The sequence below is a fragment of the Pristiophorus japonicus genome, chromosome 12, assembly GCF_044704955.1.
Source record: "Pristiophorus japonicus isolate sPriJap1 chromosome 12, sPriJap1.hap1, whole genome shotgun sequence".
In the NCBI taxonomy this organism is placed as follows: domain Eukaryota; kingdom Metazoa; phylum Chordata; class Chondrichthyes; family Pristiophoridae; genus Pristiophorus; species Pristiophorus japonicus.
In genome coordinates, this window is record NC_091988.1 from 26206289 (window position 1) to 26222803 (window position 16515).

The window sequence follows — 16515 nt, forward strand, 5'->3', positions numbered from 1 at the left end:
TCTGCTCCAATATTATTTTTAACAGATGTTAAATAAGTCTATTAAAAAAGAAACAAGCCAGTCATTTACCTGGAGCTTGAAATTTACAAGTAGTTCACTGACCTCAGCAGCAATTATAAATAACTATAATTACCTAAAATCCCACAAGGATTACTTGGGCAGTGGCCTGAAACAGACTTGCCTGGTCAGCGGCTATACATCACAGCCATGTTCCAGACCCCAAACTACCCGTGAGCAATGCTATGGAAGATCTATTCACAAACACACTAGAAATCACAGTTTGAAATGCATCAAAATTATAAAACAATCAAATGTCAGTGTAATTCACAAGTTCCGACATCTCAGATTACTAATCAACAATTATTTCTAAATTATACAACTTCTGCTTATAAAGCCTCTACTAACGTATATTGGCAAAAAATAACTTTTGTACCATCACTTGCCAACAAGGATACCTCTAAAACTGATACTGTAAGTATACTTTAAACTGAAAACTGTGTATGAATGTTGATTTCATCATTTATTGTGCTGAAATGATTTTGGTAAGACAATAACTGGAGAAGACATGGATGGAACGCAAACAAATCTGCTTCAATTGCTCAAAGATTTTCCCTTTGTCAACTGGAAAAGTGATTTTAATCAAATGACAGGATATCAATCAAACCTGGCACAATGTTCTCTGTGCAATTATAAGCTCATTGCACAGAGAACATTAGATAGTGCAGCCAATGTAATAACGCTTCTAATACAAAGAAGGCCTTACACAGTGTACCAATAAATAATGGCCAAGTTGAAAATGTTTTACTGAAATAAGTTATATTGCAAAAATAAATTGTTTGGCCCAATCTGCTGCCTTTGCATTCTAATTACAGTACAGCACACAACATTCTGGAAGATCAGAGAGCATAATCTTAGGGGTTATAGCTTTCAATTTCCTGATTAAGATGCAAATAAAAGTGCTTTAGCAAATGATTCAATTTACTTTTAGGACAACAGTATTTTGTTCACAAAAAGGAGTTAGATAATTCCCACCTCCAATATTCCCATGTCACTCCTCTTCCGGATTTAAGAAAGTAAATCGTGCTTGGGTAGAGTACAATGAGTGGCAAGACCTTGGACACATTACCCCAAGAGTTCATGCTTCCTATGCGAGTTTGTCCAATTCAATTTAGCAACAACCAGCACAGCCTGATGTGCCTATTAGCTGATGCACAGGCATGAATTTCTATCAGAGGTCACTTGTTACAAGTCAGGATTGGGGCAGAAATTGGACACTAAATTATTAGCTTACACTAATAAATATCACAATGTACTTTTATTTTTAAAGTGCTACGTACACATACGTGTGTAATGTAAATCCCTGCCTTACGGTGGTCACGCAGTTGTCAAGAAGCCTCCAGGAACATATAAATGCCGACGCTTCAATTACCCCAAAAAGTTAATATGAATGGAAAATTGACACATTTTAAATTAAACTTCACTTACTTATTACAGATGGCTGAAAGGTTCAAATGCCAAGTAATTCTGAATGAATGTCAATTGAACTAAAAGTGTTCAAAAGCCATCAACACCCTGAGGAATACAGCATCTTAGTAAAAGGGCATAATGTGCAACTACAAAATTTTTTGCACCATGAAATTCATTTGGGACATATCGATTTGATACTAATTTAAAACCCAAGGAAGTTTTTAAAATCTTGTTATTGATTGTACTTTTGTGGATTTTTTCACAAGCAGCTGGAGACATTAAAGGTTATTATACAGCATGCAGTGCTCCAAGATTTTTTTAAAATCCTGCTGCATTATAACATATGAATACTCATTAAATCAAGTGCGACATGAATAATATTCTTATTGTCAGAGGCACATTTATCATTTGTAAGGCAGCATCCTATGAGCTCTCAAGTCATACAGGAAAGATGTCTCAAAAAGTGGAGGAGGGGGCAAGGCTGAGGAGGAGAAGGAGGGTAGAGAAAAGCAGTAAAAAGTATAAATTTAAAAACTCAAATTATAAATGAATTAACACCACAAAATGCATTTGACACACTAGCAGGAAAGTCCTTCATACTCTTCAAATCAATGAAGTCTTAGCATAAGCCCAGAGGGGTTTAAAGTGAGCTCTGTATAAAGTATCAGTCAGATTTACCAGTAATAAAACAAGGTTTGAAATTATTTTGGAGCTGAACTCAGTTGAATCATCCCACTGTCATTAAGAATGTTTTCCTTTTACTGGACACAAGTATTCAAGCAATATAAATCAATATTTAATGTGACATTCATGACACTTACTAAACCAGCATTTAATTAGAATGCTCACCACAAATATGCTGCTCACCCATCAGTGCCATATCTAACACAATTGTCCAATGAAATTGTGACTGAAATCCCTTCTTCAAAAGTAGATGATAACTTACGTTAGCTGAATTGAGAGAAACTGTCATTTGTAAAATATACTTTGGGTAAAAAGAAACATATAAAAGCTTTCATGTTGCATTTCAAAAATACTTTTTGTAGCAGTCTCCTGTGTTATTTTTAGAACTTCTGTTTAGCCACCAGTCACGCTCAACACAACATGGTTCAAGACATTTATGACCACCTCTAAGAACAGTTGTAGAGAAGCTCACATATAACTCAGAACACCAAGATAGTTGTATCATGCATTGAACTAAGTTATGCTACATAAAAAAGGTACTGGAACCTGAAGAGCAATGCCCAGCAAAAATGTATACGTTATACAAACTAGAAATGTGTATTAACTATGTGGCAAGATTACTCATTCTAAAATTAGAAGGCTAGCAATGCAGAAATTAGAATATTAGTGATTTTATTGCAGGAATATTTTAGTTTTGGGCTGGGAAACAAAAACACAATAAAAAAAAATATACATTCCAATAACTGACATTGTTCACTCATGAAATATAAATAATTTCTCCAATTTCATAAATCAAAGAATAAAAATAAATAGCTGCCATTTAGCCTAGCAGCTAAATATAGATGGACGAGGAAATCAGCTTTGCAAGTTCATGTGCACATGGCTGCAGGGTAAATTCCTGTTGAAAAAATGCTTCTCCGCAAAGAAAACAGTTGACGTCGAACATTATATTTTATACATATATATCACACATTATAAAGAATTCCACTGGTTTTCACATTGTCTTTTCGTCAATCCTTCAGTATAAATAAATCCATATATTAATTATTATTCCAACATAGTTTGTTTGGTAACTACAGAACATTTCCTTATGAGATAATCATTTGTTAGAAACTAAAAATCCATTCTCCAGAAAAACTGAAACAGACAATGTATAGGGAGATCATGAAACAAACTATTCTCCTCACCCATTTGGCTTTCCAAGCACCTTTATTGTGACGTAATCCTCTTCAGAATATAACAGATGTAACTAGCAAATTAAAAAACAATCTTTTCTGGAAGTCAAACCTGTGCACACATATTGCTGTCATGTCACTGAGCTGTTAGTTTAGAATACATTTTCTTGTTTCCACTATAAAGAATCTGTGCAAATTTTAAGCCAAATGATTAGGATTTTGTTGCTCAATAACATAATTAATGGTGCAATAAATACAAGATGGAAGTTTCTCATGCAATTGGAAGAATTGTTCATTTAGAATGTGAATACTGTGGGTAATTTAAATTACAGAAGAACAGGAGTAGGCCATTTGGCCCCTCAAGTCTGTTGCGCATTCAATATCATGGCTGATCTTCTACCTCAACTCCACCTTCCTGCAGTATCCCCATATTCCTTGATTCCCTTAGTATCTAAAAATGTATCGATCTCTGCCTTGAATATACTCAACGACTGAGTATCAATAGCCCCCTGGGATAGAAAATTCCAAAGATTCACAACATAGAAACATAGAAAATAGGTGCAGGAGTAGGCCATTCGGCCCTTCTAGCCTGCACCGCCATTCAATGAGTTCATGGCTGAACATGCAACTTCAGTACCCCATTCCTGCTTTCTCACCATACCCCTTGATTCCCCTAGTAGTAAGGACTTCATCTAACTCCTTTTTGAATATATTTAGTGAATTGGCCTCAACAACTTTCTGTGGTAGAGAATTCCACAGGTTCACCACTCTCTGGGTGAAGAAGTTTCTCCTCATCTCGGTCCTAAATGGCTTCCCCCTTATCCTTAGACTGTGTCCCCTGGTTCTGGACTTCCCCAACATTGGGAACATTCTTCCTGCATCTAACCTGTCTAACCCCGTCAGAATTTTAAACGTTTCTATGAGGTCCCCTCTCATTCTTCTGAACTCCAGTGAATACAAGCCCAGTTGATCCAATCTTTCTTGATAGGTCAGTCCCGCCATCCCGGGAATCAGTCTGGTGAACCTTCGCTGCACTCCCTCAATAGCAAGAATGTCCTTCCTCAGGTTAGGAGACCAAAACTGTACACAATACTCCAGGTGTGGCCTCACCAAGGCCCTGTACAATTGTAGCAACACCTCCCTGCCCTTGTACTCAAATCCCCTTGCTATGAAGGCCAACATGCCATTTGCTTTCTTAACCGCCTGCTGTACCTGCATGCCAACCTTCAATGACTGATGTACCATGACACCCAGGTCTCTTTGCACCTGCCCTTTTCCTAATCTGTCACCATTCAGATAATAGTCTCTCTCTCTGTTTTTACCACCAAAGTGGATAACCTCACATTTATCCACATTATACTTCATCTGCCATGCATTTGCCCACTCACCTAACCTATCCAAGTCGCTCTGCAGCCTCATAGAATCCTCCTTGCAGCTCACACTGCCACCCAACTTAGTGTCATCCGCAAATTTGGAGATACTACATTTAATCCCCTCGTCTAAATCATTAATGTACAGTGTAAATAGCTGGGGCCCCAGCACAGAACCTTGCGGTACCCCACTAGTCACTGCCTGCCATTCTGAAAAGTACCCATTTACTCCTACTCTTTGCTTCCTGTCTGACAACCAGTTCTCAATCCATGTCAGCACACTACCCCCAATCCCATGTGCTTTAACTTTGCACATTAATCTCTTGTGTGGGACCTTGTCGAAAGCCTTCTGAAAGTCCAAATATACCACATCAACTGGTTCTCCCTTGTCCACTCTACTGGAAACATCCTCAAAAAATTCCAGAAGATTTGTCAAGCATGATTTCCCTTTCACAAATCCATGCTGACTTGGACCTATCCTTTTGAATGAAGAAATTTCTCCTCATCTCAGTCCTAAATGGCCGACCCCTTATTCTGACATGATTATCCCTTGTTCTAGACGCCACTGCCAAGGGAAACATCCTCCCAGCATCTATCCTGTCAAGCCCTTTTGTAATTTTATATGTTCAATGAGATCAGTTCTCATTCTTCTAAACTCTTGGGAATATAGGCCAAGCCTACTCAATCTCTCCTCATAGGACAATCCCCACATTCCTGATTATAACTGCTCAACCATTGGTGGCCGTGCTTTCAACTGCCTGGGCCCTATGCTCTGAACAGAACAAGCAACAGCGTATCCTTTCAACCAATTAGAATCCTCACTGAGACAAGCAGAGTCTATAACGGAAAGTGTATGTTAGATTATTTAATCAATGTAAAACCATGTACAGCAAGCTAAATAAAGAGAGGAAACAAAAGATGGGATTAAGAGAGAGAGAAATAAGAGACAGAAAGTAAAAAAATCATTCTAATTTAAAAATAAATCTACAACAATAATTAAAATCTGAAGGAATGAGACGCCACACTTGTAATTGTTACTGTTCAGTGCCAGAGAAGTTGTTTGGCAGTAATTAAGGCTTGTGACACCACTAAAAATGTATTTATACTTAAATGGTCATGCCCGAATGGTCAAGCCCTAACTTTTTCTGGTGTGTTTAGTGAGTATCTTGTGGATAATTACTACAACTTCATGCCCTTGCATGTATTTCACACAAAGTCCAAGGGCAAGGTTGTGCAGCTTGTGGAGGAGCAGGGTAAATTGTACAACAACTTCCTTATTCCCGCATTTAACTGTGCATGTGCGAATGCCAGAAGTTGTTGTCCGATTTACAACATAATAATGGTGAGTGCTGTTAGCCACACCATTGTTACTACCACAAAATCTGGACCAATGTTTGCATAAGAAAAGCTCAATACTGTTAAAGCTTGTGGAAGATAATTTATGCAAGTATCATTTAGTTCTGTAGACGCTTATGAATTAGGATTGATAAAAAGTCCCCCAAAGCAATGACATAATGACCACAAAATGAATAATGAAACAATGAAGCAGGGGATTATGTCCTCGAGTGTGCTGCTTTAAGTTGTTTAGGTAAATCTTTTCTTGACTGCATCTTTATCTCAGCAAATATTACTTACTATCACAGAGTGGCCTGCAGAACTGCCAGTCCCAACAATTCAGACCTGCTCTGAAGTAGATACCAATGGGATTCCTTTATAATTTTTTTTCAAAGAGTGCACCATTGTGCTAAACTACTGTCATACAATCTTATCTATCACCTGTGCAATCTTAGATTGCTTTAAAAAAAAGACCAGGTTTGACTGTCAAAGCACTTGTGGGGTTTACACAAGAACATACTAATCTAGATGAGGCATGCCGTGCATTCAGAAAGACTTACTCATCACAGTTTAGGAGACTGCCACAAATGAAATAAAAAGTCCGTCAACCATCCCCTCCTCCCAAACAAAGTAGGTTATGCGGTTACCATTTCTTTACTTCAATGAGTGAAAATTACTTTGTTTCCTCAAACAGGATCACGCAATGACAATGCAGTCAGTGTGTCAGTAACGGAATAATGTTTAGTCAATATAAAATTGATGGAAAGTTGCCAATTAATTCATAAATTGTAAAAACAATAGATTAATGAAAATCTAATCTATACTGAACAAGTTCCAAATAAAACAACATAGATGATCCATAGTGGATATTAATCAATCATAATGCAGTTTCCCACACTACTTTATGATTTCACAGAGCTTGCAACAAGACTTATCAGGTATATAAAATACTGCAAGGACTGATTCTTCACCATGCACAATCTTCAAAATTGTCACTTATTTCATAATTAGATGATAATATGCACGAATCACAAAAATTAGAAAAATAAAACTCATCGCAAGTGCTTAGGAGGCAGCAAGAACACATATAGTCCTTTTATCTCCAATACATGCATTTGTATCCAGCTCAAACCAATAATATAAACATCTCTCCTCTGCCAATAGTAAAGCGCCTGATGTGAAACCAATTTGGGCATTCTCAATCCATCCTCGCTATTAACAATGGGCTGTCATGATTTAGGTTTCCATTTAGTCAGTGGTGCTGTGACACTCCCCCTGTCCTCCAAATAACAGCTTCAGTTTTAGTACAAATAGTTGTGAATCTCCTCCAGCCTCTTCATTTTAATGTTCCTGAAAGTTGCCATATTAATGCTATTTTTTGAACATTTGCAACTGTAATGTAATTTCTAGATTTCTCTCCATCAACTTTCCCACTATCCTTTTTTTAATCTGGAACTTATATCTTCATCAAGGCCCCAATCTTAAAGCAGTGTGGGTAACATCATGCGAGACCCATCAGTCTATAGAATTTAAGTGCCAACCTTTTATTTCTGTTTGAATGGTTACAGTTAATGACTAAGCATTGCAACTTAACCATGTGCAATTGGTTGGGTCCATATTAAAACTTTTTAATTATCTGTCTCATTACCATAACTTTGCCAGTGTTAACCACATATTTTAATCCACATTGATTGTGGAACAATGAGCATATATTTAAGGTTTCCAGTTTTTAATATTTATTTCTTAACCATTTTTGGTTTCAAAAAATATATAAATCACCATTTTGAACTGTGTCTCTTACTCAGCAGTTGAAGTGAACTAGAATGATCCAGTATGCTGTACCAGTTTTAATTTCATTGGGTATATGATGTTAACACTTGTGCGGGAAGGCAACGGTTCCTATCCACAACTACCAATCAGTAGCAGCATTTCTGCGGTTGAGTTCAAAATTTACTCTATCTATAGTATGGTCCCATCCCACTCCTGCTTTCTACTGTTGGCCTGCTCCTGGTTCTGTTCTCTTGCAATTTTCAGTAATGAGATTAACAACTGGTTTGTGTTGATAAATACTGCTGGAGAGGAGACAAGCTTGGAGCTCTTGTCTCTGTGCCAGGAATGAGATTTCTGGATGCATTGTCTTTTGCTTATAGATTTATTGAAAGAAATGCTACTCACAGACAACACACGATGCCAAAACTGTGGGAGGCCTCACGTTAAAATAGCCGAGGTTAGTCGCAAGATGATTAGCCCCTGGGTCTTCCTAACTTCACGTTACAATGGTCTCACTTTTATCCTATAGTGAATCTTAAATTTTCAAGTTAATAACCGTTCAGAATCTCAGTAATATACCTATGCAGTCACAGAAGTGATCTTCCGAAAAACATGGATGTTGTTTGCTCATAAAATTGAGTTTATAAATACAAGTATTGAAGATACAGTTACAACGATTGAAATCTGGAATCTTCGGGACCGACTCCGTGCCGGTTTTTGGGTTTTTCCGGATTTCAGACAAGAAAATCAATAGTCTGAAATCGGGAATCCTCGGGACTGAATCTGTGCTGGATTTCGACTTCACTGTGGACCAAATCCGTGCCGAATTTCGTGTTTTGCCGGATTTTGGATCTCGCCGCCAGCCGATCCTCCACACCTCGCCAAAATGTCCGGTTTTCGAACAATTCGGTTTTAGGAATTCCGGATTTGGAATGTTGCATCTGTACATCAATTTTCTCAGGCTTCTAGATAGATACTGAATAATTCAATTTTTTTAAGTCTTCAAAATACACTTTGTAGTATACTCTGTACTTGAAATGTTAAAAATAGGTTTCAGATATTTTAAAAGGGAAGGCCATTTGCTTCCTCTTGCCAGCTGTTGCTTTGCTGCACTTGAGGTGCAACAGTGATAATCTCACTAATCTGCCTCAAATCCCCTGGCCTGGGGTGATAAATGTATCATCCACTATGCACTCTCTAGATTCACTTCATTTATCAGTTCAAGGTAAAGAAAACACAGGTCTAATTAGGCACCACTAATCAGGTAGAATTGTAGGTGATTGACGACTAAAGAATTACTATCTGCTGCACACAAAAAGTAACAGATTGGCTACTCACTCGCAGAAGCAGGATATTTATCAACAGATGTTGGAATGCAAAGAAACGCAATAAATAGCCTGCAGCTTTTATTAAGACTATAAAATACTACTTAGCCAAAAAGCAACACTTTAATGGGTGCCAGAAAATATTTTAAACTTTATTATTTGTTTTAAAAATTAGCTTGGCTGTGCTGTTCAGACATTTAGTTTCATTGAAGCATTGAAGAACAATTCAAATATGCGCAACAAGGTTAGGATGGGAAACATCTTTTGGTATATCAAGAATCACTGGCTTTATCAGGCAAAGTATACAGAGGTAAAAATTGCTCAGTTCCGGCAGATGTAAACAATATAATGGAATTCTTCTCTCCTTTCCTTAGATGGGCATGAAATGGTGACTCAGGTTCTTTTTATTGGTTACCTGTTTGATTCCTATCATTTGGTGATTAAAATTTGCTGCTTCTGTTGGCAGATCTTGAAACTAATAACTGAACAATTAATTGTTTTTTTTTACTATATATGTATATCAATAAGTTCATAAGACGTCATGGGGTGAAATCCATCTCATAATGGAAAGCAGAAGAGGGCCTGTTTAATCTGCTAGCAAAATCACCATACTTGCGAATCACAAATTTCAACTTGTGCATTCCCACAATTTAATGAATTGATTTTTTTTTCAGAGAAAAACAAACATTTTGCATTTTTGCTACAGAATTTTCACCTCCATAATGTATGTAGTAATTCAATTTGTTTTCGGGCTGAGGTTTATCAAAATGCCAGACAATTTTGCATTAATTCAAACTTGATCAGCCATGATTTTATTGAATGGTGGTGCAGGCTCAAAGGGCCGAATGGCCTACTCCTGCATCTATTTTCTATGTTTTCTATGTTTCTCAGCAAGGTTAGTAGCGTGAAAGACTTTGGGCTCAAATTTGGCCCACCCCTTTTCTCGGCACACTCACCAGAGATGCGCCGACTTTGTGGGCTGAAAAGGGCACCGAAAAAATCTCCCCCGATTCTGGCCGCTGTGTTGCCTCTCCCGGGGCTTGGCGCGGCGTGGCCAGTCGATTGGGGGGCAGGGCTAAGACCCTGCGCCAGAAACAGTGCCGGCAGCTCTCCACATGCACGTTGGAGTGCGCGCACATGCAGCATGGGACCCGATGCATCCCGCCCCTATCCCTGGCCGAGTGGCCTCCCACACAGGCTGGCTGCTGCCTTCCCGGGCTAGAAGACCACAACAAGCAGGTTGGTGCGGGGCCCAAGCCGGGGCAGCGGGGATTGCGGGGGGTGGTGAGAACTATGTAGCCAGTCATTTTAATGAGCTTACTCAAGACTTTCCTTAACCCTGTTGATGAAAATACTTTCCTATCCAAGCTAATAGAAAATACTTTCAAATACATCATAATCAATTCATGAACATCAGATTTTGTGGAATAATTTTGCTTGAAATTTCACAATATTTAAAAGCATAAAACAAACAGTAAATTTCCTGGCTATATGGTATAAAATATTTCTATGATGGTGAGTGAGCTTAGGCAGCTGGGAGAACATAAGAATTACGAGCAGGAGGTACTTCTATTTTTTATTTGGATATTTTGGAAAAATGTAAATATGTTTTGTCTCTACTTTTACTTTTAGTTTAAGCTTCCATGAATGCTTCTGTTGTATAGTAAATTAACTTTGTGAAGTTTGTCATATGATGTCCTGTATAGCTGTTTGATCCTATTCACGTTCTTTATTCAAGTCATTAAGTTCTGCTGGCCTCCAATCTACCTACCTGCGCTGATTTCTTAACTCTCCACAAGGGTTTTCTGTGCGGCCACATACGCTGGCCTAAGTTAGTTTGGAGTAACTATTAGCTATCCAAAGTGGTCTAAATGGCCAAAACGGGCGTAGGTAGGTGGCTGGTAACGCCCTCTTTTGAAAAAAACTAAACTAAACTAAAAAAATCCTAACTCACTTACACCGGCACAAATTGAATGTGCAAAATGGGGATTTTTAAGATACTCCAGAAAAATCCAAGTTGCTCCAAAAAAATGGAACAACTCCTGGCCAATTTTGAGCCCATAGACTTTATAGGCACCAGTAACTTTGTTGCAACTAGCTGCACCTGCAAGTTGTTGATCAATTATTGCTTTATTTCACATAACTTATTTGTTCATCTGTTTGTAGTTGGAAGATAGGCACAGTGGTACAGCAGATATAATGCCAAGGAACTCTGTTCAAGCATATTTTGTTGTGCTCCATTAGTAAGGTAAGACAAGAGCATTGAACTAATGACTAGATTCCAACACTAACATTCTAAATGAAAAATAAGCATTTTTGGGACCTTCAAACATCAGATCACTTTTTAAATTTATGCCAAAAATAAACTTTCTTGGATGAATTTGAAGTTTGTGAATCTACAAGAGTTTGCACTTCAAGTTGAAAACAGAATCACCCATACAATTTAGAATGTTTTTCTTCACAAATAAAGTTAGTCATATTTCCACAGAGGCTTAGGTAAAGAGTCAGCAGCACATCTACTTTGCGGGGGGAAAAAACCTGAAACTCATCTGTATGACTTCAGTTTAAAAAAAAAGAAAACCATACCCAAGTGGAAGCAGTTGTGACCCTATCCATTTGAACTAGTCATATTCTGGCATGTTTAGCATTGAGGCCAAGTAACCAGCTTAAAGAGCTTTCAAAGAGTAATGTTAGATGTTAAATAATAATCAAGCTCTTACTGAAGGCACCATTTTTGCAGCTTTGCATTTAAGGAACCAGAAATAACAACTAATGTTATGATTTTTTGGTGAGAGGTGTGGGTTCAAATATTAGTAAGTACATTAGAATCCACCAATAGTTCATAGAAACACATTGGATGCACCAATACATCTCAATGTGCCTTTTTGACATGACCTAAAGAATGAACCAGTTAATTGTATAAGCTAATGTTTTATCCTAATAAATTTAAATGTGATTATTGGTTTAACCAAATGAATACAATTGAACAATTGGAAAGGGACTTTAACAAAAAAGTCCTCGACTTAAGTTACTGGCAGAACTCTTTTTGGGAGAAAATTAAAACATTAAATCATTAAATCGTGTCCCCCCGATCTGGGGGGAGTTACTGGCAGAATCAGTGGCAAACACTACAGCTGGATTCAAGTAATTGGGAGAGGGAGAGGGGAGAAATGTTATACTTCCTATTCTAAAGTGTGTACTCTCACCACAATCTTAAAAACTCACTTATCTACTTAATATGGGGCTTGTACTGTCTGAATACTGGTCACAGAATTAATGCTATAACTGTGCTTGAATAAACAATGTCTTGTCATTTATAAGCTGCATAAACAGCAAGTTGCTTTGTTTTGTCCAGACACATTGTGAAGGTAAAAAAAGAAAAGCCACTAGTATAATTGAGTGACTGGTTGTTTCCAGATTGCTACTGCACACAACAGAAAGGCATTTATATCAGGGGAAGGATACCTTTTTCACTGGTCTCAAACATGGTGTAATGAAGTGCGCGCAAGAAGTGCAATTACAGCTACACAACTACTTCTGTTACACACCCTATGGCCTGAGCAACAAGAAATTAATATCATATTTCACATTAGGTCTTCAGGGACAAAGTACAAGTCATGTTCACTGTTAGAAACATTCAGACTGGAGGCAAACGAATCTCCAAGGTGAGGATTCAAAAGCTGTGGAAAACAGCATTTTCCGACAGGGAGGAATTTTTCATAATCTTGGTCACCACAGAAGTTCTTTGTTTATCATTGTCAAAGTTGCTCTTACCTGAATAAGCCCAGTATGGATCCCCAGATTCTCTGCGTCTTCGTATGTGAATAACATTTTCAAGCTCATTCTCCTGCAGTGATCCAACATGATCTTCTGTCAAAGCTAAGAAAAAGTGGGGGAAAAACAAAATGTCGATTGTGACTGGAGTTGTATTGATTTTATATGGAAAATTTACAAAATAAATCTAACGCTCACAATTAATGAAATAATGAATGTATTTACACAGCAAGGTTTTCCTTGCATTTATTTTCAATTATTCAGGGTGTTTGCAGTTTTGATCTTCAAACAGATGCTGCAATAATTTAGCTCATGTCTATGTAATCGGATGGTAACTGGATCACCCATAAAAAAACTATCTTTTTAAAATTCTGGAGATACCACAAAGCATCCAAGAAGTTTAAAATATGTAGTAAAATCACCTGGTTGGTCAAAGAAAACATTTAGTAGTGAGGAGATAAAGAACAACACCCTGACCTCTGTAAACTTAGAATAAGTTAATAAAACAAATTGGAAAACAGAAGATTTTTTTGCCATCCCTCCAGGACTGTCCTGGAGAATCCAGGAATTGGAGATTAAACTCCTGTTAAGAGCAACCCAAGAGAAAAATCATATGGGCATTTAAAAAATCCATTCTTTGAACACTTTCATTTATTAGTTATGTTGGAGATGGGAAAAGACTGACTGAGCAGGTGGTTGGAGGCCGGAGGTCATGTGATAAATCTTCCAGGAATACACAGTTGGCAACCCTTCTGGAAATTCAGCAACTCTGCAAATAAGTGCTTGAAGGACAGGCAAAACATACCTTCTACCAATCTGTACCTAGTCACTTCAGACAGCAGCAAATAAGACAATTAAACATAAAATTAAATTGATAGGACACAGTTCTCCGGTATCATTTCCAACACACCAAGTTCTACGCTCGAGCGAATTGGGACCATCAAACTTGCTCTTCAACTGGAGCTATCAAATCCCATTTCACTGACACCCAGCTCTACCTCAGTACCACTTCTCTTGACCCCTCCATGTTCTCTAAACTGTCAAACAGCTTGTCCAACATCCAGTTCTGGATGAGCAGAAATTTTCTCCATTTGAATATTGGGAAGATCGAAATCATTGTTTTCAGTCCCCGCCACAAACTCCGTTCCCTAGCCACTGACTCCATCCTTCTCCCCAACTACTGTCTGAGGCTGAACCAGATTGTTCGCAACCTTGGTGTCGTATTTGATACTGACATGAGCTTCCGACCACATATCCGCAGCATAACTAAGACGGCCTATTTCCACCTCCATAACATCGTCTGTCTCCACTCTTGCCTCAGCTCAAGCGCTGCTGAAGCCTTCATCCATGCCTTTGTTACCTCTAGATTAGACTATTCCAACGCACTCTTGGCTGATGTCCCACATTCTACGCTCCGTAAACTAGAGGTGATCCAAAACTCGTCGGCCCATGTCCTAACTCGCACCAAGTTCTGCTCACCCATCACTCCTGTGCTTGCAGACCGACACTGGCTTCCAGTCAAGCAACGCCTCGATCTCAAAATTCTCATCCCTAGTTTCAAATCCCTCCATGGCCTCGCCCCTCCCTAGCTCTAATCTCCTCCAGTCCCACAAGCCCCCGCACCCCCCCCCCACCCCCCTAGATGTCTGCGTTCCTCTAATTCTGCCCTCCTGAGCATCCCAGGTTATAAATCATTGATGGTCGTGCCTTGTTGTCTAGGCCCCAAGCTCTGGAACTTCCTGCCTAAACCTCTCCGCCTCTCGACCTCTCTTTCCTCCTTCAAGATGCTCCTTAAAACCTACCTCTGACCAAGCTTATGGTCACCTGCGCTAATTTCCACTTATGTGGCCTCGGTGTCAAATTTCATAATTCACCTGTGAAGCGCCTTGGGATGTTTTACTATGTTAAAGGCGCTATATAAATACAAGTTGTTGTTGTTGCACTTGAATGATATCCGTCTGTATTTTTCTTTTTCTAAGACTTGTCCAATTCCCTTTCAAAATGATAAAAACAGAAAATGCTGGACCCACTCAGGTCAGGCAGCATCTGTGGAGATAGCAAGAGAGACAAAGTTAATGTTTCAGGATAAAAAGGTTAGCGACCTGAAACGTTAACTCTGTTTCTCTCTCCACATATGCTGCCTGACCTGTTGGGAGTATTTCCAGCATTTTCTGCTTTTATTTCAGATTTACAGCATCGACATGCTTTTGTTTTCCCTTTTAAATTATGCTGTCTCCACCTCTGTAGCCACTTGTGATAAAGCAATCAATGTTCTAATCACTGAAAAAAAAAATTTAATTTCAGCTCAATTCTTTTAGCGATAATGCTGAGTTTATGCCCCTGATTCACCAACCACTATAAATAATATTGCACTCGTTATCCTCACAAAAAGCTTAGCAATTATGAAAATCTCAATTGTTCTAGCAAACAAATGTCCAACTTGTCAACGTCCTTCTTAACAATTATAACCTCTCAATCCTGGAAACATTCTATTGAATGTCTTTCCATTCTTTGGTATCCCTCCTAAAATGGAATGGCAAAACCGCATGCCAAACCAATGTCTGATACAAATTCATCATCGCTTCCTTGCTTCTGTATTCAATGCCTTTACTTATAAACCGCAAAATCCCATGTGCCTTTTCTACCTGCACTCCCACCTTTAAAGACTGGTGTCTTCACCTCCTCAGATCTCTCGGTTCCTCCAGTCTTAATGAAGGAGTACTTTTTGCTTTTTATACCCCAAAATGCACTCTTTCACATCTTTATGTAGTCATCTGCCACCTATCAGCCCACTACATTAACCTATGCTCTCCTGCAACCTCCTGAAAATTCTATGGCTGAAAATTTCTAGTTCACAGACGTGCTCTGGCTGAAGGCAATTTTTTGTCAAGGCAACATCACCATGTCCCCCATTTCTAATTAATGTCTCCATTTCCACGACATTAATGCTTTCCAAGCATGTCATATATTCCTCGGTGACAGCTGTGGCTAAGTGGTAGCACTCTTGTCACTGAGTCAGAAGGTTGTGGATTCAAGTCCCGCTCCAGAGCATAAAATCTAGCCTGACACTCTGGTGCAGCACTGAGGGAGTGCTACACAGTTGAAGGTGTCGTCTTTCAGATGAGACGTTAAACCAACACTATTTTGAATTAGAGCAGGGGTGTCCAATACTTATTGCTCAACCAACATCACGAAAAACAGATCTGGTCTTGCTGCATTTCCTACATTTCCATAGTGACTACACTTCCATAGGCTGTAAAGTGCTTTGGGACATTCTGAAATCATGAAAGGTACTATATAAATGCAGGGTTTTTTTTTCGTACCCTTTCCCTTCGCTATCCTTGCCCTCTAGTTTTTTTTCCTATCTCCCCTGAGATACGCCACTCCAAACCTGATTATAGTAAGAACATCGTATTAGCAAGGGAGATGGGTGGGAAGAGAGGAGCAATGTGATGAGATAGATTCAAGATACTTCTCCATAAGAATATAAGAAACCAAATTAGCAGCACAAGCCATTCCTTAATGATCCTGTCCATTCTTGCCAGAGGGGCCACCATGCTCAGAAGTGATCCATACTTAAAATGAAGAGGCACAACCCCAAATGTTCTCATCCCC

The 16515-nt window shown here is 38.7% G+C and overlaps 1 protein-coding gene across 1 annotated transcript in view; it reads right to left on the reverse strand.

The window, feature by feature from the left end:
* The window catches only part of LOC139276752 (receptor-type tyrosine-protein phosphatase gamma-like), an 824375-nt gene that overhangs the window by 728936 nt on the left and 78924 nt on the right, over positions 1-16515 (reverse strand). Inside the window, exon 2 of the mRNA XM_070894762.1 lies at positions 12901-13005. Coding sequence (XP_070750863.1) covers positions 12901-13005 — 105 coding nt within the window. The remainder of the gene's footprint in view (positions 1-12900; positions 13006-16515) is intronic.